This window comes from Pezoporus flaviventris, unplaced genomic scaffold (assembly GCF_033815535.1).
Source record: "Pezoporus flaviventris isolate CSIRO_AGI_PZ_B2104156 unplaced genomic scaffold, CSIRO_AGI_Pfla_v1 ptg000138l, whole genome shotgun sequence".
Classification (NCBI taxonomy): domain Eukaryota; kingdom Metazoa; phylum Chordata; class Aves; order Psittaciformes; family Psittacidae; genus Pezoporus; species Pezoporus flaviventris.
The window spans coordinates 237,498-265,452 of NW_026892686.1; the positions used below are offsets into that span (position 1 = coordinate 237,498).

At 46.5% G+C, this 27,955-nt stretch overlaps 4 protein-coding genes across 4 annotated transcripts in view; 3 read left to right on the plus strand and 1 right to left on the minus strand.

The window, feature by feature from the left end:
- Positions 1-1,261: 1,261 nt before the first annotated feature.
- On the minus strand, positions 1,262-4,782 carry GKN2 (gastrokine 2). The gene is made up of 6 exons (XM_061478972.1): positions 4,718-4,782; positions 4,197-4,250; positions 3,591-3,722; positions 3,042-3,152; positions 2,036-2,189; positions 1,262-1,508 (listed from the first exon to the last, which is right to left on the minus strand). The coding sequence occupies exons 1-6, from the start codon at positions 4,727-4,729 to the stop codon at positions 1,429-1,431; spliced, it is 543 nt and encodes a 180-aa protein (XP_061334956.1). The 5' UTR covers positions 4,730-4,782; the 3' UTR covers positions 1,262-1,428.
- Positions 4,783-9,565: 4,783 nt separating this feature from the next.
- Positions 9,566-13,190, plus strand: LOC133282773 (gastrokine-1-like). Its single transcript, XM_061479029.1, has 6 exons — positions 9,566-9,663; positions 10,837-10,890; positions 11,595-11,708; positions 12,125-12,232; positions 12,486-12,627; positions 13,045-13,190. The coding sequence occupies exons 1-6, from the start codon at positions 9,652-9,654 to the stop codon at positions 13,119-13,121; spliced, it is 507 nt and encodes a 168-aa protein (XP_061335013.1). The 5' UTR covers positions 9,566-9,651; the 3' UTR covers positions 13,122-13,190.
- Positions 13,191-15,593: 2,403 nt separating this feature from the next.
- Positions 15,594-19,769, plus strand: LOC133282717 (gastrokine-1-like). The gene is made up of 6 exons (XM_061478915.1): positions 15,594-15,614; positions 16,167-16,220; positions 16,548-16,688; positions 16,877-16,987; positions 18,319-18,457; positions 19,547-19,769. The coding sequence occupies exons 1-6, from the start codon at positions 15,603-15,605 to the stop codon at positions 19,639-19,641; spliced, it is 552 nt and encodes a 183-aa protein (XP_061334899.1). The 5' UTR covers positions 15,594-15,602; the 3' UTR covers positions 19,642-19,769.
- A 3,361-nt stretch (positions 19,770-23,130) lies between these two features.
- The window catches only part of ANTXR1 (ANTXR cell adhesion molecule 1), a 77,076-nt gene continuing 72,251 nt past the window's right edge, over positions 23,131-27,955 (plus strand). Inside the window, exon 1 of the mRNA XM_061478995.1 lies at positions 23,131-23,562. Within this exon, the coding sequence (XP_061334979.1) occupies positions 23,411-23,562 (152 nt within the window). The 5' untranslated portion in view covers positions 23,131-23,410. The remainder of the gene's footprint in view (positions 23,563-27,955) is intronic.

Here is a 27,955-nt window from a genome sequence, read left to right on the forward strand (position 1 = left end):
GTTTCACCGTGTCGTAAAATGCTCCTTTAATAAAGAGCAGATGATTTAACCAGGAGTTTTATGTGAAAATAACAAAGTGCAGACCTGGGGCCAGTTTCCTCCCTAGGAATCATAGAATCATGGAATCATAGAATAGTCAGGGTTGGAAAGGACCTTAAGATCATCAAATTCCAACCCCCCTGCACTGGGCAGGGACACCTCACACTAAACCATGGCACCCAGGGCTCTGTCCAACCTGGCCTTGAATGCTGCCAGGGATGGAGCATTCACAACTTCCCTGGGCAACCCATTCCAGTGCCTCAGCACCCTCACAGGAAAGAATTTCCTCCTTAGATCCAATCTAAACTTCCCCTGTTTCAGTTTGAACCCGTTACCCCTTGTCCTGTCACTACAGTCCCTGATGAAGAGTCCCTCCCCAGCATCCCTATAGGCCCCCTTCAGACACTGGAAGCTGCTGTGAGGTCTCCTCCAGCCTTCTCTTCTCCAGGCTGAACAGCCCAAACTTCCTCAGCCTGTCTTCACACAGGAGGTGCTCCAGCCCCTGAGCATCCTCGTGTTCTCCTCTGGACTTGTTCCAACAGTTCCTTTGAAGGCTCCAAGAAACAGTCTTTAACCCCAAACTCCTTCCAAGCACCATGGAAAGGATGTGTCAATGGGACCATTCCCTGAGCTCTACCAGCAGAGCCTCAGCTTGCCCTGTGATCAGCTCCTGACACAAACTACTCCTTAATGTATGTGGAGCAAGTGGGCACAGCTCTATGTACACTGGCGTTGTGTGAAGGGATAATGTCATTCTGTGTCATAAGCGTTTTAGGATGGGGACGTTCTCCTCTATGCGGGTGTGAAAAGGGCCTGAACAAGCAGCTCCCTGACCCATTACTCCCATCCACACTGCTGCACATGGTCACTGGCTGCAGCTCTCAAGCTTCTTTGCACGTGTTGGTAACCTGGCTCTGCTCCATCCCTTTGTCTCTATTGACATTTGCTATCCCCCCTACAGCAGTAAGGTGAGTCAGCACCTGAAGGAGCTGGGTGCTGATTCCAAAGGGAAGTTCTCCACTGGAAACAACTATCCCAGGGCTGTTTCTTCGTTGACATGAAGCGTATCCAATGCCCAGGTCGTGTTGCAGCCTGAGCATAGGAATGCACCAAAGGGAACCTGCTCTAGTAGAAGGTGTCCCAGCCTGTGGAACCGAATGATGTTAAGGTCCCTTCCAACCCAAACCATTCCATGTTTCAATGAAGACAACAGACAAAGCACTTTAATTACTGCATTATCTTTATTTGTATATCAGAGGCTTGCCCAGCTTTGGGTAGGCAAGTTGAGTCTAACACCCTGTTTTGTTCCAATTGGAGGATGTGGCTACCATCACAAAAGCATGCAAAGAAACAAGGTGTTTCCGTGCAGCAGAATTGCCAGGATAGAGACTAATTGATTCTTTCACAGATCTTCATGCCCAGAATGCTTGGAATTCCAGCACTGGCACAGCCATTGACATTCTCTCGTGCTAAAAGGAACAAGAAAATGAGGATATTGAGTGACAAGATCCCTGTATCCAGTGAGGAAAAGTCTGCCTACCACACAGATTCAATCCCCAATGATGGTTCTGTTTGAGGTTTCTGTTGGTCTCGATGGATATTGTGTAAAGTGTTTATGGTGTAGCTCAAAGGGAGGAAATGTCTGTACAGATTTACATCACCTTTGTGCTCCACCTTTCCCATAACCTGCATACAGCAGGTAGCATATAGCATCCAGTACATTCCATGTGGGACTATTGTATTGCTGGGGCATCAACTGGGTACAGCTGCCACACAGTGGCTCCTTCTCACCCCAGGCAAACCACTTTGGAACACGGTTTCAGACATAAGCATCCCAGAGCCTTCCCCTTTCAATCCTATTGTGTAGTTTACCCCTCCTCTCTAAAGCAGAACAACATATTCCTGCCCCAAAGGTATCATTTGGACTTAGTTTGGAAGGACAGAAAGGTGGTTATGAACTGTAACAGGAACATCATGTTCTCATCTTGGAACTTACGGCTGGTGCTTTCAAGCTGGTAGAGGGGCAGACCCGCGCAGAGCTGCTCAATGGGTCTCCCATAGACAAGCCAGTCTCTGGCACGGCCAAACATGGAATTGCCAGGTTGGAACTGTACCCACACATTGTTTGGAGAGTACACTTTTCTCATAGCCTGAAAGGAAAGCGTTAGGCACCATCAGCAATGTAGCTTTGGGTTCGTTCTACGGCCCCAAATCTAAAATCCCCTTCCTTTGCCTCACACAAAGCAGTAGCAAAAGAAGCTACATACTTTTAGAGGAAAAGAAGTATTTTCAATCTCATCAGGAGCAATATCACTTGATATTAACTGCCAAGATAGCAAAATGGAGCTGCATTGCTGCCACAACAAGCTCTGCTAGTAAGTTTTGCTGTAAATGTGCTGTCCTGTAGCATCAGACAGTCCAGAACCCAAGGGAAAGCCAGTCTAAACTGCTTCCCAGGGCAGGGGATGTTGCAGTTTTAGTCCCAGTGCCAAGTCACTACAAAACCCTGTATGGGGCTGCCAAGATTGCTCATCACCTGAAAAGAATGTTCTATCTGACATTGCCTTCCAGTTCCATCTTGTCAGATCGCCTTCATCATCTTGGGAATGGAAAAGCCATTCCTAAGGACAGCTGCTCTCAAAGGCAGAGCAAGGGGCTGCTGTCATAGAATCATAGAATAGTTAGGGTTGGAAAGGACCTTAAGATCATCCAGTTCCAGCCCCCCTGCCATGGGCAGGGACACCTCACACTAAACCATCTCACCCAAGGCTTTATCCAACCTGGCCTTGAACACTGCCAGGGATGGAGCATTCACAGCCTCCTTGGGCAACCCATTCCAGTGCCTCACCACCCTCACAGGAAAGAATTTCCTCCTTAGATCCAAACTAAACTTCCCCTGTTTCAGTTTGAACCCATTGCCCCTTGTCCTGTCACTCCAGTCCCTAATGTCACAGCACACAACTCTGACAGCAGCCTTTCCTGCATGGGTTTACTGTAGTTACCTGTCTCTCAAAGGCCTGGCGTCCGATTTCTTCCAGCTCTGGGATGTCTTCCCTGTTTATCTTCATGATGAAGCAGGCATTCCGTGAGAACAGCCTCGTTGCAATGTACCCCTGTGATTAAAACAACGGAGTTCATGAATTAAAGGCTACCACCAATATTAGCTGATTGTCTAATGCCTTAGGACAACCTAGAAGAAACATAAAGGGGCTACTACTGTGGAATGAATCTGCCCCTTTGGGGAATGGAAGCAGCCTGCCCAAGCTGATGGCTGTCCATAAGGCTGGAAGGATCTTTCCCAATAGACTTGCTACACAAGAGTGATGGAAGCCCATTCTCCCTTGATCTCATGGAGGTCAGAGGCATCCTTCTCACTATCCCAAGCTGCCACCACAGATTTCACTGTAAGTCACCACATCACATGGGTGAAACAAAGAGGTTGCCCAAGAGGAGTCTTCAAATAAATCATGTTTCAGGATAACTTATGATGAGAGTGCTCTAAAATGATTTCTGAGCTTAAAAACTCAAGGCAGGTTCTTAGATTTACTTACACGTGAGTAGTCAAAAATGGTATCAGAGGAGTACATGCCAGAACGGACATGGACATCAGCAATCCTGTTCTCATTGTCGATAGTCATCGTCCCAGTGACATAGCCATTCTCAGGTTCTTGCAGGACAAAGGTCTTGGGTAAAACACACAAAATCATTGGTCATCATCTGCTTGCAGCTTTTAAAGGGGCAATAAACCCAAGTCCCAACACTTTATGTAAACAGTAAATCCCTTCACAACCCTATGGCAGTCTCAGGAGGCTCTTGAGGTTGAGATTAATTGTGCATGAGTGTGTCAGAGTGAGAAAGGAGGGGACAGGCTCCTGCTGCAGGCTCAGGAACAACACCACAGGGCATCCCAGTCCCTATGTGTACTAGCAGGAGACTGCTGCAGCTTCATCCAAGGGCATCTACACCCCAACACATTTCTTGTTACCATGCACTGGCATAGAGCTGCCTCTTTGGCTTACATGATTGCAAATGCTATTTTTCTCTACACTTGGCCAGAAGCACCCTGTGCTTTTCCTCCTATTATCTTCCCCCCCCTGCCCAGGACCCAATACATGTTAAATGAGTACATGCACTACAAGGCTTCTCATTCTACTTACGTCCAGTGCCGAAGTCTGAGTCCAGAAGACTCCCAGCAGGACGAGGACTGCAGCCTGTGAGAGGAACACATCAGACAGTGCCACAAAAAAACCCAGTTCAGGAAGAGAGGGAAGCAGCATCAGTTTGCAAAATCCCCCACTTCACACATGTATTAGCTGAAAACAAGTCTTCAGTTCTTACTATTAAGCTCTCTTTTGCCTGCAACTGGTAAAGCAGAATGATAACTCAAAGTCCCTCCTCAATGCCGTGCTTCTTCTTGATTTGCCTTCATAACCACAGCTGTGAAATCACAACTAAATCCCCCTTCTGAATTACAACTGAGTTCTGCACAGATGATGCTTCAAAGGGATCACTGTGCCCCCAGAGATGCAAGTTCCCTATGAAACAACCCAAGGAAACAACCCACAGATCCCATTAGCCCCAACACTGTACCACATACTTGAGCATCATCTTCTCTATCCTTTTGCTTTCAGAAAGGAGGAACATTTTCTAACACAAGCTCAAAAATGGATATACTCACAAGCCCGTTCATTTTCCTCCAGATAAGACCAAGAGGCTGCAGAAAGGAAGAATGCAGGAAAAGCCCAGAGACCTTCAACTTTTATATCTTGCTGGAGGTGTGGGAAACACTTGACAGGAGTTTTCTTGACCAAGTCCATATCTACACGCCAAACTATGGCAAAGCTCATATCTGAATTTTGGGCTGGCACAGATAACCTGACCCCGATATGATAAAAGCACTCAGGAAGTCAGCTTTTGTGAAATGAATCACTCTGCCAATGGCCATTATTCAGTGGTTTAAACTTCAGAGGAGTTCCCACTCTTGGTGGTTCCATTGTTTTACATATTTAACAGGATATCGTCTAGAATGAAACGGCATCAGGAATAACTCTGCTATTCATTCCTACCAACTGCATTTCGTCTTCTGGAATATAACCCCTAACAGTCTGCAGGCAAATCCACCTACGTCATGGTGGCCTGCTCATGAACAGAGTAATTCATCAGTCATTTCTTCCATCCAATATACCCATGAGCTCTTGACAGGGAGTGCTGCTTGGGTTTGATCGGTTACCATGATGGATATAACACAGGCATCGAAATCAGTGATGGAAGCAGGAATAACAGCTGTCCTGCACAAGACACTGCAGGTAACTTTCAGCCTCCTCAGCGTACATGGACCTTCAGAGGATGTGCAGTTCACACAAGGCCACAAACCCAAAGGAGCAGGATGGGGATTCCTCCTTTAAAGCTACCTCTGTTTTCTGTATTTAATCCAAGTGCCAATCATCAGGGACTGTAGGGATAGGACAAGGGGTGATGGGTTTAAAGTGAAACAGAGGAAATTCAGGTTGGAGATAAGGCAGAAGCTCTTCCCTGTGAGGGTGCTGAGGCGCTGGCACAGGGTGCCCAGAGAAGCTGTGGCTGCCCCATCCCTGGCAGTGCTCAAGGCCAGGTTGGACACAGGGGCTTGGAGCAAGCTGCTCCAGTGGAAGGGGTCCCTGCCTGTGGCAGGGGTTGGGACTGAGTGAGCTTTAAGGTCCCTTCCAACCCAAACCATTCCATGATTCTATGAGTATTCCTCTATGAATAAGACCTTGCCTGACTCCTCCTCAGCTGTGACTCCACACCAGCCCATGCTGGAACGTTGACAAATCACACTCTGCTTTCTATTAGCATCTCATAAATGAGGCCCATTCCCTTCTAAGAAAACAAGAACTCAGCCTAAGAGCCAACATAGCTCTGTAATCTCAGCCACTGGAAGAAAAGGTGAGAGAGATTGCGTGGAATCTCTCTCAGCAAACAGGCCTCAACAAAAAACAAAGGAAATTGCACACATTTGCTTTATTGCCCAAAAAAAAATGGTACCTCAAGTGTAACAAAGCTGTGCTGATAAGCAGGTATCAGAATGCACATAAACAGATATAAACTGAGAAGCACTGCTAGACTGATTAGATTAGACTGCCTGAAAGCTGGCTCTGCCCCTCCTGCTCAACAGATTCTTTGTTCCTGACATTACAGATATGTCAGAAACACTCAGATTTCAGCAGCCAAAGGAGCCTTTCAGAGCAGGGATCTAAGAGGGTTCGGGTGCCACAAGCAAAACCAAAAAGCTTGAGTAAGTTGAAGTAAAGCTTAAATAACTTCATGTACTCATTTCTTCTGAAAAACACCCAAGGTCGAGCTTCTGCATTTTAGGCACAGGTGAGAGCAAGGCAACTTGTGAAACCCTCAGCTATTTCATGAAGGACAATTACAGCAGCCACCATCTCCTGATTTCCACCTCCCTCTACACTGACTGGGTTGTGCTGCTCTGATCAGACAAGGCCAACAAGGAAAGATTAATTCCTTAATTAGCATTATTGCAAGAGACAACCGCTGCCAGATGCTACAGGCAAAGCCTGCGTACACTGCCAATAGGGAAGCCTTGCTTTTTGGAGGCTTCCCCCCTCTGTCCCCTACCTCCCAATAATGCACCTGAAATCAGTGCGCAGGCACTCAGGGGCAACGTTATCCATGACAATGCGAGAGTCATGGAATCATGGAATCAGCCAGGTTGGAAAAGAGCTTTAAGCTCATCCAGTCCAACCATTCCCAGCCCTGCCAAGGCCACCACTGACCCATGGCACTGAGGGTGTGTGAACACTTGCAGGGATGGTGACTGAGCCCTGCCCTGGGCAGCCTGTTCCAATGCCTGAGCACCCTCTGGGCAAGGAATTGTTCCTCAGCTCCATCTAAACCTGCCCTGGGGCAGCTTGAGGCCGTTTCCTCTTGTCCTATGGGTTGTTGGGAGAAGAGATTGACCCCACATTACTACAACCTGCTGCCAGGCAGTAGTGTAGAGTGATAAGGTTGCCCCTAAGCCTTCTCTTCTCCTTCAGCTGTTCCTCATAAGACTTATTCACCAGCTCCATTTCCTTCCTCTGCACAAATTGGACAAGGGGTGATGGGTTCAAACTGAAACAGAGGAAGTTCGGGTTGGAGATAAGGCAGAAGCTCTTCCCTGTGAGGGTGCTGAGGCGCTGGCACAGGGTGCCCAGAGAAGCTGTGGCTGCCCCATCCCTGGCAGTGTTCAAGGGCAGGTTGGACACAGGGGCTTGGAGCAAGCTGCTCCAGTGGAAGGGGTCCCTGCCCATGGCAGGGGTTGGAGCTGGAGGAGCTTTAAGGTCCCTTCCAACCCAAACCATTCCATGGTTCTATGACTCCATGAAATGAAAAGGATAATTGTCCAACTGCAGTTCAAGCCTGATTACCACGCAGGAATTCCAAGGTAGATGGATTCAATCATCATCAGCTCCTGGTGCCTTTTTTTTCCCAGCTCCTTTTGGTAAATATGTACTTTATCAGGGAGGGAGCAGGTAGTGGGAGGAAGGGGAAGAACGAAGCAACACCTCAAAAAATCAACACCATTCTCTCTGCTTCCATTAGCAGAATGCCACGCACGAGATAAAGATGGGGTGACACAGCCTAGAGAAAAACTGGGTGGCACAAAGACAGGTGAAGCAGAATGAAGTTAGAAACTAATTCAAGCTTCAAGGCTGAATGCAGGAATGATTTCAGCAGTTGTGCCCGTGTTAGACAGCAACATGTAGAAAACCAGGTAGAAATGCGTGTGCACGGAATGAAACAGGAGCTGCAGTAAAGGTTTAAAGCCAGAGCAGCTCTTCACCTTAGGAGTTCCCTGCACAGTGGTGCAAGAGGTTTGTACAGAAACAGAATGTCTTGAGCAGAGCTTTAAAACTGGGAGAGACAAACTTGTACTGGAACAAGAACAGGGTCTTATACAGTAAAAGCAGTCCTCCCTGCCCTGTTTCCTGGCTCCTACTGCTGCCATTAGTTTCGTAAGCTATTCCTAACGTCAAATGTGTGTGTTTGCCGTACAAACCACTCAGGAGTTGATGGAAGGATTGGAGGTGCAGGCTTCCAAGTATGACACATCACTGTAATGGCCAAATTGGCTGCGGTTGTTGGAAGAAATGGGCAAAAGTGCTTTCCAACTGATTGCTAACGACACCACAGGGATTAGCATTCCACAGTTTGGTCTCAAAATGCCTTTCTTGAGAACTAGTCCATCAATCAAATATCCAGAGGCTACGAGAGGGTTTCGTGACATGCAAAATAAGGCTTCTCTGTGCATTTCGGGTCTTGGAAGCTAAGGATGTACCTGTCTCCATTTGCCATCCCCCTATCAGTCCGATTCGAAGACCCATAAATCTTTTCCCTTAGGAATTTATTACTTTCATTCATCATATTTTAGCTGCAAAGTGGGTGCAAACTAGATGGAAAGCAGAGCTCTCTGCTCACAGTGCTGGCAGAGCACAACACCTCCACTGCACTCATGTAGCCTGACCAAGGCACCAGCCAGCAGCAGAATGACAAGAGCATGGCCCTGACTGGTGTAAATGAGAATTGGGCCTCACCTTCTCAAGTACAATAAGATTCTGTGGCTTTTCCAGTAAGAGCTTCACTAAAGATCCTCAGCTCAGTTCAGAGACTTGGGTTTATAATGACATTGAGTCCCCATTGTGCCATTCTGGTGATGAAAAGGGCAGCTGAAGTGTGTAAATCCACACTGCCCCACAGCACAGTGCATGGTCAGCGTACAGAGGTACCAAAAGAGCTGCTATCGAATAAGAGTAGGTACTTCTGGAGTAGGCAAATAGCATCTCTGAAAGTGCTTCTTCTGTAACAGGCACAAAGAAACAAATCCATGTTATCTGAGGTGATACACATATATATAATCTTAGTTTATTATTTCCTTTGAAACAATAGTGACATAAAATACTCATTGTTACTGCTCCTCCCTTCCTCATCTCTTGTTGCCCCTAGCTTGTGGGCCCTTTCTGGCATTAGCCCTTAGTCTGTAATCAGGTCCTGTTCTCATGAAGAGGCTCTGTGAAGACACAGAGGCTGCACCCAAAGACTGACAAGCAGATCCAAACAGAGCGAGCTCAGACAGGTAACAAAAGAACTTGGTAATTCCTAGGATTTAGAGTAACCTCATGGTTTCCAGGGACTGGCTTAACATTTGACACAGCAAGGTTAGCACCTCCGTTGATATGAAAGCTGGTATCAGCTATAGATACAATATCAGGCTGAGTCCTTCACCTGATGTTTTGCCTCCTGTCCTTTGGAGACACAAATCATCACTGCAAATTTCATTAGGCATCTGTTCTCCAGTTCCTGTGGTTTTTTTCCCCATTTAAAAGTTACTATGAACCGCACTGAACCGACCATGACAAGGCTCCTTTCACCTTCCTGCACATAATGAACTCCCTGAGGTTGGTATCAAACCTCCTCTTATCAGAGCACTTCCCCAGGAAGCCCGGCGCGACTCTGTGAACACAGGGCACGTGCCAATAGGGTAAAGCCCGTGGAAGGTTTAACTTTGGGCTATTACTGTATAAAAAGAGTACACATGCATTGCCAGCAGCTCTCACCTCGCCTACCACCAAAATGAAGGTCACTGTAAGTATCTGCATCACTTTCTCATGAAATGGGTAAGGATGGATGGCTTTATTCTGAGTCTTTCTCGGTGCCGAACTGACTCGCACTGATTTGTGCAGGGGCTGCAGAGGGATAACGCCAAACGGGTTGGGATAGCAGGGGTGGGATGTCACTTTTGGCAGGGATTTCACGCCATGTGCCCACTGAAACGTGAAGGAGAGAAGTGCTCTGTTACAAGGGCAATATTCTCTCATTCACAACTCAGGTGCAAGTCAGTCTCAGCAAGTTTGATAAAGTTAGGGCATGGCTACAGTGTAGGGGAAGCACCATGGGACATGAAAGACTCCAAGTGCTCGACTCTGAAGCCAGGATGTTTACAGCAGGATAAATCCCAAACTGTAAGGGAGAAATACTCTGAGTCACACTTGGATTCTTCTCATTAAAATCCTCCTTTGAAGTAGATGGAGTTTGTGACTAACTCAATGTTGGAGGGATTGTCTCCAAGAGGATTGTTCACAATAATTATCACCAAAGAATGTATCATCATAAGGGTATTAAATCTCTCAAAAAGGTATCAGCAGCAGTTTTGACAAATCTGAGCAAAAAGCATGTGAGTCACTGAAACTACAGTACTTTATAAGTGGGTAAGAACGTGCTTAACCCTTCATTTTCTGTAACAGAAATGATTGTTCTACCCTTACATGATTAGTCCTGTATTCAGAGGCATGAGATCTATTATATTCAAACCCCATTTCTGCTGTGTTCTGAGTACAGAGCTGTGCTGTGCACCCAGATTCCAACCCTTCACAATAGGTGCACATGGACCTTTCATGCATCTGCTCCAGGTCTGAAAGCTAAAGCTCAAGGTGAATGGTTCACTCCTAAAATAGAGCATTTCAGCCCTCTTTCCGCAAGGAGTTCGCTGAACTGGGGCTGGATGTGTTTTACAGCCCTCTATTGAAATGATGCTCTTACCTGTGCAAAGTATGTTACTGAGGGTAAGAGAATTTATCATTAGCAAAAGGAGTCGTCTGTATATTCAAATACCCTTCAGCCAGACCCCACTTCAGATACATGTGAGCAGGTACACAAAGGCAAACTGGAAGCCAAAATGCTTTTAGGACAGCAAATAACCTGATGCCAGATGTCCATTCCCAATGTCAAAGTGCTGTGACTTTCGAATGTCTGTTTCAGATCGTGATTGCTTCTCTCCTTGGGGTTTTCCTGGCTCCAGCTCTTGCTAACAGGGTAAGTATGGAGCTAGCTGTGACCATACACTGCTGCCACAAGGACTCGTGGCTTTTGGATGTTTCTGAAAGAGAGGGTGTATGTTAAAGTCTGATGCTTAACAGGAAACCGCATTGTTTTGATACCAAATAAGATATTTGGTATAAAAACATATGCTATGGAAGTGGTTGATATATTGAGGGGAAGCAAGGCAGTTGCTAGGCGTGAACTCAAAGTCTGTCTTGAAATAAGCGTAAGCATAGAACCCCAAATATTAGCATGTGACCACAAAATACAGTGAAATGCTGTAAAGAACCCACTGCCTGCACGTTCCTGCTGCCGAAAGGACAACAGGGAATTCTTTTGCTTTCCTTGGAATTTTTTCTTGCACGCTTGACTCTGAGCATCCAGCTTAAAGAACATTCCCCAGTGGGACAGTGAAACAAGCGTTTCACACATCTCTATGGGGGGAATAGAGCAGCAGTGTTAAAGCCTGGCTGCCTTTGTAAGGTGGCTGCAGACACGTGAAAACCAGGGCTAGATAAAGCCTGAATGTCAGGCTTGACACAACAGTTCTCAGGCCAGAAAATACTTCCCCTTTAATGGGATCTCCAAGAGCAACCGCTTCCCGAAACGTGGCTACGGGAGCTATGGCTTTGAGTGAACAGCTCCTGGGACCCCACTGTCCTCAATCCTCACCTCCTTTCATCTGTTCCCAAACCCAGAAAGGCGAGAGAAACCTCAAGGGGCACCACGGCGTGAGCTTGTTCTATGACACAGGGGACAACATCTACCCAGAGGACTCTGACCCTTGGAAATCAGTCTGGGATGTGAAAACGGTGAGTGAGTGCCCCCATGGTGCAAACCCCATGGGAAACAGCAAAAAGCTGTGTCTGAAACACCTGAGCTTCCATAAGACTTCACAAGGTTCTATAGGAGATGCTTCAAAACGTTCTCACTGAACCACCCGAGTGCTTCTGCTGCGCTGATGTTTGTAGCGGTGAATCCCTGCACCCGACTCCAGCAGTGTAAAACCTCATACACACGGTAGTATGGAGAAAGCAATTTACCCGTTACCAGTCCTCAATGGCACATTTACCTAGGCAATATCATTGAAAAAGCACTGTTTTCCTTCGCTGGGATTATTTTTACTGTATGAAGCTTTATTTCTTCTTCAAATCAGTGCTTCTCTCTGGCAATCCTCTTTCACTGTATATTGCTTGCAACAAAAAAGCTCTTTCTTTCCTTTCCATAGGGCTATGTTGCCACCAAGGTATTGTCAAAACACACCTGCATCATCTCGAAAATGGACGAGAGTTTCCTGTTTGATAACAGGTTTCCTGAGCCACCTCTAGGCAACCAGGTAGGAGGGTGAATGAAAGCAGTGAGAAAGCTGAGCAGTGACCTATGAAAAGCCCTTGTTCCCTACACACAGAGCAGGAAAGGCTCCAAGGACCAAAGACAAGCTTCTCAGCAAAGCTGAACTGAAGGTTCAGTCGTGTCAAATGCTGCACCTCAAGAACCCCTCATCCATATTCAAAGCTGTGCAGAGAGACTCAGCTCCAACCTTGCCGTCTCTAAATGCTGTTGTCTGGGTTTGTCTCTTTGCTGCTCAGGGATCTGACCCTCGCCAGCTTCCACCCAGAGAGAATCGCCTCCTCATCTCAAGAGACAGGCTCCAAAGCTTGCGCCCATATGGAAAACGCATTCAAGCCCTGTGCAGAGGGATTCCCTCTTACCTGGCTTACCCAGCTGCTGGTCAGTATGCACTAACAGGGTCTGTACACCAAAACAACGAGCAGCGAGGTTACAAATAGGGAATGAAGCGCAAGCTCCTCGTTGAACTCCTGTGGTTTTCTATGGCTTCTTATGCATCGGGGAATGAATACGTAAAGAAGAGCAACAGATTTGTCATCCTTGTGCACGTAACCTGGAGACCAGGCTTTGGGCTCTGGCTGCTAACACAAGGCTCAATTGTTTCGGCAGCTTCCTGCACATACAATACCTCCTTACCACGGGTCCTGCCCCAGCACAGCTTTGAGGTTCAAGCGCCAATATACAGCTTAGATTTGTCTAAAAAGGTGGTGCTAACCATTGCTCGTGGTGTAAGTTGAGAGAGATGCAGCTCACTTTTTCTCTCAGTGCAAATCTGATCAGTTCTCCCTTTTCTTTCAGGCTCAAACTTTGTTACGGAAGAGACTTCATGCTTCAAAGTTAATGTTAATGAACGGCCTTTCCATTACTGTCATTAATTCCTGAAGAATTAGACCAGCATCCGCATGAACAGGATTTTCCTCCCCGATAACCCGCTCTTGATCACATTTTCAATCATTCCTCTGTTTCCTCTGCTCTTGTATCTCAGTAAAATTTATCATCACCCTACAGTGGTCTGTGCTTTGTTTTTACAAACCCTTTCAGAAATAGAAGCAATTCCCAAGACAAGTTGCTAAAGTAGTGTTCCGACAAAACCCCAATGTGGCCATTTCAACCTCATCCCGTATCATTCCCAGTGAGATTTCACATGCTGCCTTAAGCAATTATTAATCAGAGTAAAAGCAAATGGTGCTAAGCAATTACAAAGAGACAGATGCTCTATTGCTCTGATTAACCCAGAATAAGAGAATAAGTGTATGAAATGCAACTTGGAGCTGCATTTGGAGCTGAATACAGAAGGTACTTAATGTTTTATAGGTATTTCACACAGGAAGCATGAAAGCATCCCTTCACCAAGTAAAAGTTGGACATTTGAACAACTCAAAATGCAGTTAGGCCCAAACTAAGGTTTCTTCATCTAAGGCAATCACTTCAGTAACTCTGTCTAGAAAATACCACATCTTCACCTCTTCCCTCCTTGCTCAGAGGCCCTCTTACTGGATTGAAAGCAATTCCTTTAAGAGACCCTTTACCCATTGAGGAACAGTCAAGAGTTGCTCTATATAAAAGATGTAGCAGCCTGTTATGTTGAGGAAATGTTTGGGAGGGTCTTTAAGAGTTAACTGACATCAACACCAAAGCAAAACTCCAAAGAAAAGCAAGAATCCCACTGCAGCATTCAACAAAAGCTCCCATCCAATGTGCCTGAGGTCTCTGGAGAGAATCTCCTCTTCTTTTCCAACCTTAGACTGCCTTTTCCCAAGATAACCCAGGCATCCTCTTCACTTACCCCATCGCATGTCATAGAATCATTGAATCATAGAATGGTTTGGGTTGGAAAGGACCTTAAGATCATCCAGTTCCAACCCCCCTGCCATGGGCAGGGGCACCTCACACTAAACCATCTCACCCAAGGCTCTGTCCAACCTGGCCTTGAACACTGCCAGGGATGGAGCATTCACAACCTCCCTGGGCAACCCATTCCAGTGCCTCACCACCCTCACAGGAAAGAATTTCCTTCTTAGATCCAATCTAAACTTCCCCTAAGTTTGAACCCGTTACTCCTTGTCCTATCACTACAGTGCCTGTCACTGGGAAATGTCTTTCTGGAGCCCTTGAAGACTATGGGCCAGGCTCTGTAACAGATGATGATTTAAAGGTGCCCAAGGTGGCAGGGATCTGACCTGAGCAGAGTCTGTGGTACCCTGCAGGCAAACAGAGGTAACTCTCCATCAGGCTCACTCAGGTCTCCTTGATAGGGAATACCAGGACACTGATGCCTGCTCCAATGGCCTCTTGTTTAAGGCCAAAATTGCCCTAAACATTAAATATAATTGCCTTAAAATCGCCTTAATCATTAAACATAATGCATCTGCAGCAAGGTTCAGTTTCTTACAAAGGTACTTAAACTTGATGCAGAGTCCTATTCTTACTATAACACTACACATTGTGATGCTTAATACTACTCCAAGCTTTTTTCATTCCACGGAAAGCTTAACTTAACCATGTGCCTTACAGTAAAATCTCACACCTTGCAGAAAACACCCAATTACTACTGACCCAATGAAGGGAAGGAGTTGCTTTTTCCACATCCAAGGAATTTTTATTGTTTTCTATAGTAACACCCCCCATTTGTCTTATTTTTTTTAATAACATGCTGAATTTCAGTTGAAAAAAAAACAGGTTTTCAACCTTTACAGGCTTTTTCCCTGCCATGGGCAGCGCACAAAATGAAACTGAGCAACTTGCCTTAAACCCTGAGTATTCCATGACCTCCCTGAGTGATCCCCTCCTTCAGGATTTGTATCCCCAAGGAAAACAGTGGGAGACAAGGTGAATAAAATGATGGTTGCCAAACAAAGAGACACCCAAAGACTTGCAAATCCATGGAATATTCCAGCTTGAACTGCCTACGGATTGCAAAACGTTGTTCGATGTTGTGTTCGGGCCATGGATTTCCTTGGGCGCTGCGGTTACATGGGTAGCACACAGTACATTTTGGCTCTTATTTATTTGTCTAGTTCAAGGCTTTGGGGTTTTTACCCCTTAGGTTATCTCTGGTCTTGAGTTTGATGTTAATTTTCAAAAGCAATTAGCTAGAAGGTTACTAGAAGACATGTTTGATTTTCCACTGCAAATGGTTTCTTACCCGGTAATTATCAGGTCCCAGTTTGCAGAAGCACAATCCCCATATTCATGAGGGAGTTCGAGCAGGAAACCATGTTCAGCAACATGCAAACAGGGATACAAATGGCAAAATCATTGTATTTCAACATTTAAGCCTTCCACACCTGATTCTGGAAACTATATAAGTTCACATCACTCATTCTGCCTGCACTAGCGTCAGCTCTGCGGTCAAGATGAAACTCACTGTAAGTACGCATGCTTCTTTTCCTCCCTATAAACTCAAATTGATTCAAAGCTATCGTGTTTATCTCTCCAAAGTGCATGTGCCTATCTAGAGCAAAAAGGTATTCTCTGGAGGGCATTTTCTCTTCCAGAGTGAGCAACTCAGGCCCCATCAATCTCCTCAGGTGAAGGGGTAAGGATCTGCAGGAAGCCTAAAATCCATGACCATTTTTATCAGTGCTTTTGCAGGACTGGAGCAATGCCCTAATGGATCAAGCACGTTCTTGTAATGCTCCAGAAGAAGGAATTTAAATCCCTTCTTTTCATTGCAGTGAAATATCTGGATATTATTGCACAGTGTCAGAAGCAGCTGCAGATTCACCTCTTCAAGAAGGAGCTTTTTCCATGTCTATTTTGCATTACTCAAGGGGAAAGCAAGGGCTATCGTAATTCCAGTATGCCAGCCCAAAAAGATCCGGGTTACACTTAAACACCACATTAGGAATTAGGATTCTCAGGACCAGATTTGTCAGCCAGACCTGCAGTAACACTTTGGTTTCCCATTTCCATTTCAGATTGTGACTGCGGTCCTTCTTGGAGTCTTGTTGACTCCAACCCTTGCTGAAGACGTGAGTACAGGGATCAAATGCCACATCCGTTGATGTTGTTTCTATGTTCCCTTGCATTTTCTTTGCTTCTTTCCCCATCCTTTTGGAGGAAATGAACCTAAAACATCTTTGTATATGAAACTCTTAAACCCAGCAGATGACCACTGTAAGATATAGGAATTACTCATGGAACTATTCCAGAATGCCACAGCCTTAATTCTCTGTCATGTTGGAAACACTGTGGTCACTCCAGGTGCTCCCTGTAGGCAGCATTGCTTCTATTGTAGCAGTGATTTGGGGACATAATAGACTGAAAGTCTTACAGTGTTGTTTAATTCTGTTTGGTAGTTTCCGAATCCAGAAGGAGGAAACCAAATTGCTGTTGAAGGAGGCTACCAAATGCTGAACCTCAACAACGAAAGGCACGTGGCAACTATTGAGCAGAGGAGCACCCATGGCTCATGGAAAACCATTTGGAACTATGAGAACGTGAGTGGCAATTGCTTTATCAGAAGATGTCCTGTAGAGCTGACCAGAATACAGGACTTCTTTCTTTGATCTTCACATTTTGAGTTTTGGAGTGGAAATTACCGGCATTTATGACTTTAATACAGACTTTATTCCAATCTTAATTACTGAAAAACTGAATTCTAGTTGTCAATACCTTTCTTTTCCAGGGCTTTATTGCAACCAAAGTGCTGCCCGACAGATCTTGCTTCATCTCCACCATGAACAGAGAAGAGTTCCCTGGGTTTGACACGCTTCGCAGCCTGACTGAAGAGAACGGGGTAAAGAGTAGCTACGTGTGGAGTTGCACAACAGTGCAAAGCAAACAGATGACAGAGATATCATCACTTGCAAAAAGCTTTTTATCCAACAGTTACTTAAAACCCATTTAGATCACACCATTGATTATGAAGCTGTATCCATTTCAGTGACACTTTACATTAACCTTTGACAGGTTAGAATGACCGCGTTCAGATGCTCGCAGTGGAGGGCTTGCATGTTTTAGTGATGGTTTAAAAAGCAGGCAATCTTTTGATATTGTTTTATGTTTGGAGGCTTTTGGCTTGGTGCTCATTATAACCTCACATTCTTTGCAGGCTAAAAAGGGTTTTAAGCAGCTCGAGTTGGAAAAGAACAAATAACCCAGTAATGAGGAAAAAAGGTTAAGATTCAAGCTTTCAGAGCCTTTTCAAAGCATTGCATTAGCATAAGTTCTGTCATCAGGATTCGCACAGGTATTTAAAAACCCACCTCAGCATTCAGCATAGGAGCCTTTTGCACTCACTGACTTCCCTGGAAGTCTGAGAGCTGAGTCCTTAGGAGAATCCTGGCTTTTAAGGGCAAGAAGGCAGGGTGGGGAAGAAAAAGGGGAGAGTTGTCCAAGTACAGGCTTGAGCAAAACCATCTGCCTCTAGCTGTAGCTCCAGGCTTGCTCGTACTAAAGTGCATCCCTGTACTTGCTTGTACTAAAGCTCATCTCAGCACCTTGCTTACCAGCAAGAGGAAGCACATTGGGGTGGGCTTTCAAATCCCACCATCATTTCGAAAGCCTACGTCCATCCCAGTCACCCCTTACACTACGTGTGTCTTTACCCTGGAATCATCAAGCTGTTTCTTAACTGTGCTTTTTCTTGGCTGAGGTTTTCACAGGTAGAAGGATTTTATTCTTCTGAACAGGAATGTGGCTTGGGAATTTGCCATGGGGGTGGTTTTCCCATAGGAAAAGAGTAGGTGCATCATTCCCCCCCACACACACACACACTCTGCTTTCTCTGAGGAACTTTAGGTGTGCAGGTTGCTAAGAAACAGCTTAAATTAGGAAACCTTCAATGGCATTAATTATTTTGGAATGGCAATACCTAAAAATAGCTCTGAGTCATTTCAGTAGGAAATGGCATTTTCATTCCAGAGCGTTGCTTTGCAGATGCTATTGTTCAGACCTCTATGTTCCTTTAGGGCACAAGAGAGCATCTCTGGGTTCAGCAGCCATTCCTCCGTGTTAATGGCATGAGCCAGAGCAGGAGTCCACAACGCTAAGTCATCATTCCAGAAACAGGAATATACATAGCATTAAATGCACTGACCTTGCTGAATGATGTTATTTCATGTCTAGATCCTGGAAGGCGAAGAAAAACCCAGAAGGGAGGTCACATTCATCGTCAAGGAACCTGTCGAGGACCTCAACTCCTACAGCCCAGACATCTCCAATATGTGCAGCGGACTCACAAGCTACACGGCTCATGAAGTTCGGGGTGAGTGTGGGCAAACGAATGATGTCTCTATGCAGGCTTTTGTTTGGTTTTCCTTGGGGAATAACACACATGCTGCTGTTCCAACTGGAGATGGACACAAATCAGTGTCTCCGCAGATCTGGGTTGGAAGAGTGCTGAGCCACAACCTCCATAATGATCTGATCCAAACCCTTGCTACTCCTTTAGTAAAGCTTAAGATGGGTTAAGTTTTGGCTCAGAATTTTGCAGCTTTAATGCCAATGCAGAGAAAAAGGGTGGTCCAAAGAAGTGCTCTCCTTCAGGCTGCTGCTGAGTTTTCCAAGGAATCCCACCAAATCCTTGTGTTTCACAATACTAACCCAGGTTGCTCCATTCTCTGTAGGTTTTTTAAGGTATGGAATGATCCCATTACCTGGGAGTTAACAACTTCATATGATTCTCTGGTAACAAGAAAGAATGACAGGGCCTCATAACCAGCACAACCACATAATGCACTGATAGTATAGGGTGTACCAGTGTCCCTTTGTACTGCAAATCCCAAAGAATAATAAATAGCGTATCTTTGATCATTCCTTTCTTTGGTAAAGATCCAGCTGTGTTTGGTGACTACATTTGGTGGTACATGGAAGGAATTTCTAGTGCAGCAATGAGTAAAAGCATGGCTCAGAGCAATAAAGATACACCGATGTAGAGCTCCAGCTATTGCTATGGAGACCCATCTACATCAGCTGTCTTGCTGTAAGGCCATGACCATATTTTGATCACTTGCAACAGGATTTCTTGTACTGTGGGGAAACAAGAAGTTCTTTTCAATTACATAGGAAGGAACTGAGTTTTACTCCTAGGAGTTAATCCTGGAGCACCAGCAGAGTACTCAGAGCCTTACTGCAAGCTGATTGCAGACCCTGTCATGAGAAAGATGCTCTGCAGATCAGGCCAAGGATGGTGCATTCTGACACAGCAGCATTTCCACCTGCTCACTGCTTGCTTTGCTGCTTGAGATGGGTTAAGTCAACTAAAAATGAGTGCAGTGTGCCAGGTATCAGGGGCTGGCGGTGAGCACCCATCTTCAGTATTAGCACATGGTATTCTGTTTCCTTGTTCTTATAGGACCCCAAGACACGTACAATGAAGGATCTTGCACTACACTTGATGTCATGCGTGCTGTGGAGCTTAAATACTGCCGTGGCTATGACAATGTGTGAAAATCTTGCCTTTCTTGAACCAAGATGCTCGAGAGCTGCTACACAAAACTGACCCCGAAACTGTTCATCCCCGGCATCTCTTCCGAGAGTGTTGTTCTTGATGATTCAGATGCTGAAACAGATCAACTGGTGACCATATCTTTCAATTAAAGGTCTTTAGCATGGGTTAACTCTGGCTACTTTCTCATTTCTATGCCCTTTATCAGCTGTGGGCACACCCAGAAAGCAATACTTTGATTACATCTCTCCACCTCCCTTAGAGGTGGGCAAGTGTCAGCCTATGTACATTACAAATAAGGCATGCAGAGTTCAGACTTTCCCTTTCCAGACTCTTCATTCACATGGCATGAAAGCAGAAAGGGGAACAACACAAGGAATTTGCCTTTTTTAGTGGAAGAGGAGTCTATTTGTAGGATTTAGAGCTGTCCTGTTCCTAGACTCTCAGTTTTTTCCTATGGAAAGACTGTGGCTAGTGGTACTCAGGTACAGGAGTTTTTAGCAAGGCAAGGTCCCTGTTGCTCAAAACTTCAAAGATGATTTCCTCTGTTCCATCAAAATGCTTTGGGTTTTCGAGGTGACTGCAAATCTGTCTGAAAGAAGGATACCAGCCATGCAGCATCCCTCAGCTGCCATTACACTGGTCCCTAGAGGCTTTGTTCTGCAGGACACAGAGTCCACTTAGGCACATCTCGGGGAGAAGCATCTGAATGATGGGTTAGCATCTGAATGTGTGGGTTAGCACACATCAGGCCTAGCAGAGGAGAGAGACAGACAGCAGTTTGTTATGGCTGATCACTTTCCTTTCTGGAATCACCCAAGTTCCTTTAGCTCCTTCCCACACCATCCTCTCCCAGCAGATGGACACGTTGGCTTCACTCTGCTGGGCTGAGAGCTCTGCAGAGCAAATACAGCAGGAGCAGTCTCACTATAGCTCCACCAGCCTGCTCCATCCTCCAGCACTGCAGAAGATGGCTGTAGCCCAGCAGGTGACATTCAATGGCAGAGAGCCGTGCATAGCACGTGGGCACCAAGTCAGCTCTCATACACACTGCTTTGGGGTTTTCAAAAGCCACCTCCACCTGATATACCCCTATGCATTTTGCCCTATAAAAGAAGTGCTGTATTAAAGACAATAGACAATGCTCAATCAAAGGAGACTTTTAAGCATGATTCGGAGAAGATGATTAGGCTGAAGAGGGGGAAGTGTTCCATGTATCACTGCAGTCCAGACTCCAGTTTGGAGCATGTGTCAGTACAATTAAGCCTCTTCCAATGAAAGTCTTCAAGGAGGATCAGAATCAGTTAAGATACAACATCTTGCCTTGTAGATGAATGGTCACCTCCTTCATGATTATAACACTTTGAAAGGGGCAGGTCAGACACTGCAGGTCCAACAGTCCCTGCAGTAACAGGAAAAATAAATCCTTGGTTTTAAATCCCATAGGATTGGGTGAATTGCAGTCAGTAAATCCAAATCCTTCATCCTGCACAGCTCTGCTCCCTCCTGCTGGCATCCGTGCTTATCCTTAGCCTGAAACCCAACCACAGGAGACCCTGCTATTCATTTAAACCAACAGTGCTTCAGCAGTGCTGCTTGCGTGCTCATTGCTCATAGATGCATGTTTCTACATAACCAGTGTTACCTTAGACTGAATTGCTTCAGATACATGCAATTTAAGGTCTCCAGGGTGCTAATTACTGCTCAATATCTACTCAACTGCTAATAATTACTGATAATCACTGTCCAAATATCTGAGCAAATGGAGCAGTTAGAAAGGGCCCTCTGATAACCTGGGCTGAACCTTGCCTGGCTGTAAGTGAACGTAAAAAACCCACTTGCAGAGGTGCTGCAAGGATGCTCCAGCCTTGGCAAAGTGCTTGGGATTGGTTAAAGGCAAACACAAGCAATACACACTCAACACTGAGTAGAGGAGGGAAGGCTTTGAGAAGCGTGTAGCTTTATTACACAGCACTGTGCCTACAGCTCTAACCAAAGCTCATTTACTGCACCCCTTGCTCCTAGGCAGAGATTGAAACCCAAGACCTGGAAAGCAATGCTGTGGCCTTCTTAGGTTATGGTAAAATTATTCCCTACCCCATGTTTTCTCCTGGTTGGTGCATTACAAGCAATGGGTTTTCAACTGTTCACAGACTACTGCTCTTCAGGAGGGAGTTATGTACATACACAGAGTGAAAAAGCTGCTGCAACAAACTGATCACCAGGGGAATAAGGCAGCACAGCTTTACATGCTGCAGCAGGGGGAAGTGAAATCAAAGCAGGGCAGAGTCAGATAGAAGTAAGAGACAAATGAATTTTGGAATTGGGGGTTGGAACTGGATGATTGGGGGTTGGAACTGGGGGATCTTAAGGTCCTTTCCAACCCTAACTATTCTATGATTCTATGAATTCTGGATCCCTTGAAAACTTGGAGCGATCCAGGGAAGGAAAAAAGCTTCCTTGGCCACTGGGTGACAGCCTCGAGTTGTACGTTGTGCAATTGAAGTGGGAACTGAACAGCCAAAGCCTGTTGTCCTACACCGTGTAGATCACAGTAGCTCTGCTGGGTGCATTACACAACCTGAGGATACAGGCAGTGAATTTAAGGACATGTCTACACTGACAATAGGGAAATAGCTCCTGTGCAGTGATAATATGTTTGTGATAATAACACTGGGCACTGCAGGCAATTTGTTACTGCTCGATTACCCATGCAGATGCTGTAACAGCTTCCTGAAGGGCCATGAAAACTAGGGAACAGAAGCCATTACACAGGTCAGACTTTGCGAGGCAAAGGTTGTCCCCCCATCAAAGACACCCAAGTGAGCTCTCACAGAACCTACAGGACACTGTCAGGGCCTACACCTCCCCTGTCAGGCACCCCACAGGTACCCCAAACTGACAGAGCTGCCTTCTGCCATGCTGTGGGTTTCAGAAAAGGTCCCATAGGACACATAGCAGTGAGTAGATGATCATAGAATGGTTTGGGTTGGAAGGGACCTTAAAGCTCATCCAGTTCCAACCTCCTGTCACGGGCAGGGACACCTTCCACTAGAGCAGCTTGCTCTAAACCCAATCCAAGCTGACCTTGACCTATTCATACACTGAGGGCATCAGCTGGAGCTTAACTGTTAACTGCTGTATGCAATCAGATCCCTTATTGCTCACCCCTCCCGGAGCTGTTGGTCCTTTAAATCTCAGATGTTGCCTATGTGAGAAACAAAGCCGTCACCACACACATCCCTGCATGGTCGTTTTTATGCTCGCCCCTAAAGCTGGCCCGTAGGTGATGGTGCGCTCGGGATGCTCAGCCCGAGCTCCCACCACGAGGTGGCATTCTCAGAGCTCTTTTTCCCTCCTGAAAACCAAACCTCCCCATCCTTCCTAATAACAACAATAATCGAGGATGGGGGGGAGAACACCCTCAAACCCTGCCTGTGCTGCCTGGAGCGTGTGACAAAGCCGGGTTTTGCCAGAAGGCTGCTGCTCCTTTTGCACAGCGCTGGTGCCGCTCCGAGGGAGGCTCCAGCCCCTTTAAGTAAAACAAAGTGGAATCCAGCATTGTGCATCTTGAAACCTGAGACCCAGGACCAGGAGTGCGAGGGGGAACAACGGGAAAGCCTCGCCATTCCCGAGGACAACTGCCGCGAGTGGAGCTTTAAGGGATAAAAGACGCTTTTAAGAGGGCGGTGGATGGCTTTTGTGCAGAGACCTGCGAAATAAAGGAGCCCGGGAAGAAGAGAGTTCTTTTTCTCCTCCTCTCTGGATACAATGGCCATTGCAAAGCGAAGCATCTTGAGATCCGGCTTCAAATGGCTCTTCCTTGCAACGTTTATGCTGGCTTGCGATGGACAAGGTGGAAAGCGAGAGAACGGGGGTCCTGCCTGTTACGGGGGATTTGATTTGTACTTCATTCTAGACAAGTAAGTGAGTTCTACTTTGTTTGCAAGGAAATCTTTCTCCTCTGCATGCACTGGGACGGCATATACCGATCCCGAGGGGTTTTCCTTGGATTCGGGCTTGTGGAAGTCACTGTGTCCCCGAGGGACCTGCCAGACTCCCAATTGCTGCTCTGGGCTTTGGGTTTGTTGCTTGGGTCGGTCTGGTTTATAATGCCATTGGACTTTGTTTTCAGTGTTGCTGGGGCTGGTAACGAAGCTTTGTTGAGTGCTTGAAAGAGTGGTTGGGAAAAGGGCAGCTCCATGGTGCCCTCGGGTTTCCCGATGGCCAGAGGAGGTTGAGGCACTCCTGGAAGTGGGTGCTATCGTTGCAGGCGTTACTTCTATAGCTGAAAAGGTGGAGGCAGTGCTCCTGCCTGGAGGTCTGATCCTGTTCCACTTGCTCCCGAGCTCCGTACGCTCTTCCCTAACCTCTAAAGCAGCAACTTTCAGGTAACAACTGGCTCTGAGAGTCGACTTCTTCCCTTTGAAAGGGTCTGGCTTTGGCCATTGTGATGGAAAACAGCCCTATTTAAAGAGACCTTTATTTGCTCTGCTGAGTCACATTCTCTTTGTTTCCTGTTAATCAATTGCATATTCTGACTGTTTAACTGTTTATACCGAAGATAACTTCCTACCTCGCTTTTTTCATCACCGGTTCTGATGGCACCATCTTCTTGGCACTGGCAAGTTTGCCTCTTTACAGGCCTTCACATTCCAGATGGAGCAATATGGAATAGAAATGTGCTGAGCTTTGGAAAGCCAATACAGCAACGGACAAAAAGAAAGACTAGGCCAGTACTAGCTACAGTGATCCTCCTCATTTTCTGGATTAAGAAGAGTTCTTTTTCACCAGGGGATTGGGAATACTGGAGAATGTCTATGCCAGAGCCATGGTACTGACATTATTAACCATGAATTTCAGACACAGGAAAGTAGTTGCAAGCTGCCAAAGCACTCATTCTGATCCTCTGGAGTGTCTTGCAGTAGCTCCCACATTCCCTTAGTATAAAAGACTTGGAATTCCATCACGCTTTGTTACAAAATACTGGGTAAAAAGTCAGACCAAGACAGTGGCTATTGAAACGTGCCGCTTGTCCTAAGGCTTTGAGTCTTATCGCTTTCTTCAGCGGCAAGATCTAACTGCCTAGTGCATTGTGTTGCTTTGGCTGCTCAGCCATTAGTTGGAATACTCCCATTGCTCCACATCAACAAACAAAGCCAGAGCATGGCTCGTCCTTCAAGTGCTGTTTCTCTGGCACTTGAAGCAGGATTGGAGGCTCTCTCACATCTGATGGACGTCTGTGTTACACCTGGGAGCCCATGCAGTTTTAACGGGCACTGGTTTCCAGAGCTGGGCTGTCCTCTTTCTAAAAGCCATCACTTTCTAGCCTTGCTTAAGGGGTTATTTGGGTGGAAATAGGAGGCTTGGCACAAGCTTTAAAGCAGGCAGGCTTACCCCAGTGTATGCATTCAGGTATCCAGCAAACAATCCTGCCTTGAGAATTGCAGGTTTTCCATTTCTGGGATTTTTTTTTTTCTGGTGCAGAAACGAACAGGAACTGATGCAAAAGTTTCCTTGGTCTCTAATGGGATTTGGAGGAGAGTTACAGTGCTTAAGTTACTCATGAGAACAATATGCCACGGGCCTGGCTGTTCAGCCTGTGAGGAGGCTGATGGGGACTTTCTGTGGTGGAATAGGTTATCCCATATCCTTTACCTTTAAACCTCTGTCGTTCCTCAAGGCTCAGCTGAAGTTCTAAACAACCTGAGCACTCTTTAGCCTGGGTTTCGCACCTTCCAGTTGTCTAGAGGCTGATTTCAGAAGTCCTGGATGCAGTGAGGTGATGCCTATAGAGGCCTTCAGGCAAACTATGAAGTAATAGGCTCAGGGCTCACTTTGAAATAGCTCTAAAAGTGACTCAAAACGATTAAAAGTGATAGAGGGCACTGGGGCAGGAGAGACTGAGCTTCCCAGGCATGAAACGCGAGTCTGGGTGGTGGATGAAAGCCATTTAAAGCATTGAGCAACCTACTTGCTGGGATTGAAGGAGTAATAAAAACAACAAACACAGCCCTGGAAGCCACCAGTGCTGGAGCCCTTCTGCCTCATGGATTTAGTGACTCCTCAAGTCCATGTAGTGCCCTGTGCATTTGCTGCTGCAGGATGTGCTCCAGCTGCTGCGCTGGGCTCGGTCCTTGGCCCAGCACTGGCTCTTGAAGCACATCTGGCTGCAGGAAGCTCCCTCAACGTGAACGTGTAACCCATGGGGAAGGGGCACGTGTAATGGGCTGTCCTCATCCAGGGATGCTCTAACTTCCTGCGATGCTCTCCTTAAGCAAACCTGCTGGTCCAAGCAACCTGGGTTTCCTCTGGCTGTCTGCAGGCAGCTGGAGATGGGACTCCCTCCTCAGGGGGGCTGAATCCAATCTCCCATTTCTTATGGTCACGAAGGAGAAGCAAATCCAGGATTCAGCTGTTCAGGAGTAATCCCGTTAAGCTCTGCAGCCTGTGTCAAACACCAGCAGAGCTCGAATGATGCCAGACAGGCTTGTCTGGGGACAGTAGCCTCCTGTGTGCACTTGAATGTCTGTTATCACTTCCAAGAGCTCTCACCCAGCTTAGGAAGCAGCAGAGGAGCTTCTCACACTGTAACCATGGGACCTCAGCCTGGCAGAGTTATGCTCCAGAAGTGATGCAAAGACACCCCAGAGGATGCAGTTTTGCTGAAGGAGCTGTCTTCCTGTGGGTTAAGACTGGATGAATCCATTTCTCTTGTGCTTTGGCTGCAGAAAAAGCAAAGGGAGGTAGGGCTACAACTCAACTGGGTGCTATTTGGAGTGCAGTTGTATGCTATTGAGGTTACACACGGGATCTAGTCCCACAGGGTGCTGAGCATCTCGCAGTGGAGGCTGTACCAAGATGCTGTGGAAGGTGAGGCTGGCTTACCTTGGGAGAATTGCTGAGAGCTGGTCCTAGATGGCACAGCCACAGCCTTTTGTGTTCCTGTGCTGCTGAGGGGCTTCATGCACCGAGGCTCCCATAGACCCACGGTAGCAAAACAGAGGGCAGAAGATGGTGCAGCCTGGATGCAAGATAAGATACGGGCCTTTGTGAAGAAGGAAGAGGCTGATAAAACCCAAACATTTGGGGTTTGCTGACGCTGATATTGCAGAAACATCATCCATGCAAGTCATTAATGAAGATATGACCCAGCCCTGGGTGTCCGTTGCTGTCACCCTCTAACTCAGTGGACCATTTAGAGGCAGCTCCCAGATGAATTTAGCTGCAGGTAGGGAGGAAGGAATAGCAATGAGGATGTGTTCTCAGTAAGCTGTGGCTGTATCCACTCCATGTCAGAGGTGCTCCTTCCTGTGCTCTTGCCTACTGTGGGCATTTATATCCATGTGCAGAAAACTCGCATGTGTGAAGGAAAACTTGGCTCTGAAAGATCCTTGGCCAGATGAAGCGAGTAATCCAAGCTGTTTCCTATGATCCCTTCATTGCTCAGCCAGACAGCTGACCTGGATTTAACCACTTGTATTGAAGTGAAACTCCTGCTCTAGGGAGGCTATTGGTTGGGGTTTGAGTCTAGCTTGCGTAGCTGGAGTTACCAGGACTTAAGTGGGACTAAGTCCAGATTTACACTCGGTGTAGAAGGCCATAGGGGCCAGGGTGGGATGGAGAGCAGACAGACATGGCATCATCAGACATGGAGGCTGACCTGTGTGAACTGCTTCTGGTCCTAGTGACTCTTCCTATGGGAAATGTGAGCCCTCGGCAGAGCTAACCCCAGGACCCTTACAGAGCAGAGTGATATTCCACCTGCTCGAACCTAAAGAAATACAAGCCTTTAGTAGGTAATGGTAAAATCGAGTGTCTGCAGGAATAGACTCAAACTCATTCCTGATCTTCATTGACCCAGTCAGTGATTTCTTGGCTGTTTTCCTGGATTCACAGCCCGATTCCAGAGCAACATTTGCGTTGTGTTTGGATGGTGGCCATTGCAAGCATAGGGAGGCTGAGGGCTCAGGGTGCTAGCAGGGCAGGGTGGAGAAGCCTGCTCATTCTTGTATCTCCTTGCTTGTTGCCTGAAGGAGTGAATGAACTCGCAATGCTGTGGGCAGCAATTGCAAGGAGCTGAGTGACTCTGTGAAATCCCTGCCTGTCAGGACCTGTGGATATGATTTTAGCCAGTGGGGAATCTAAGGTTGGTAAAGGGAAGGGCAGGAGGTGCCTTCCACCCAGGACCACGTGTGTGCCTGCAGCACTCCGCACTGTATCCACTGCTTGAGATGTAAATCCACTCATGGTTACTTGTCCATCAGTTGTGTTTAGATGTGTCCACTGCCAGTCAGTAAGAGAAGAAAGCTCTTG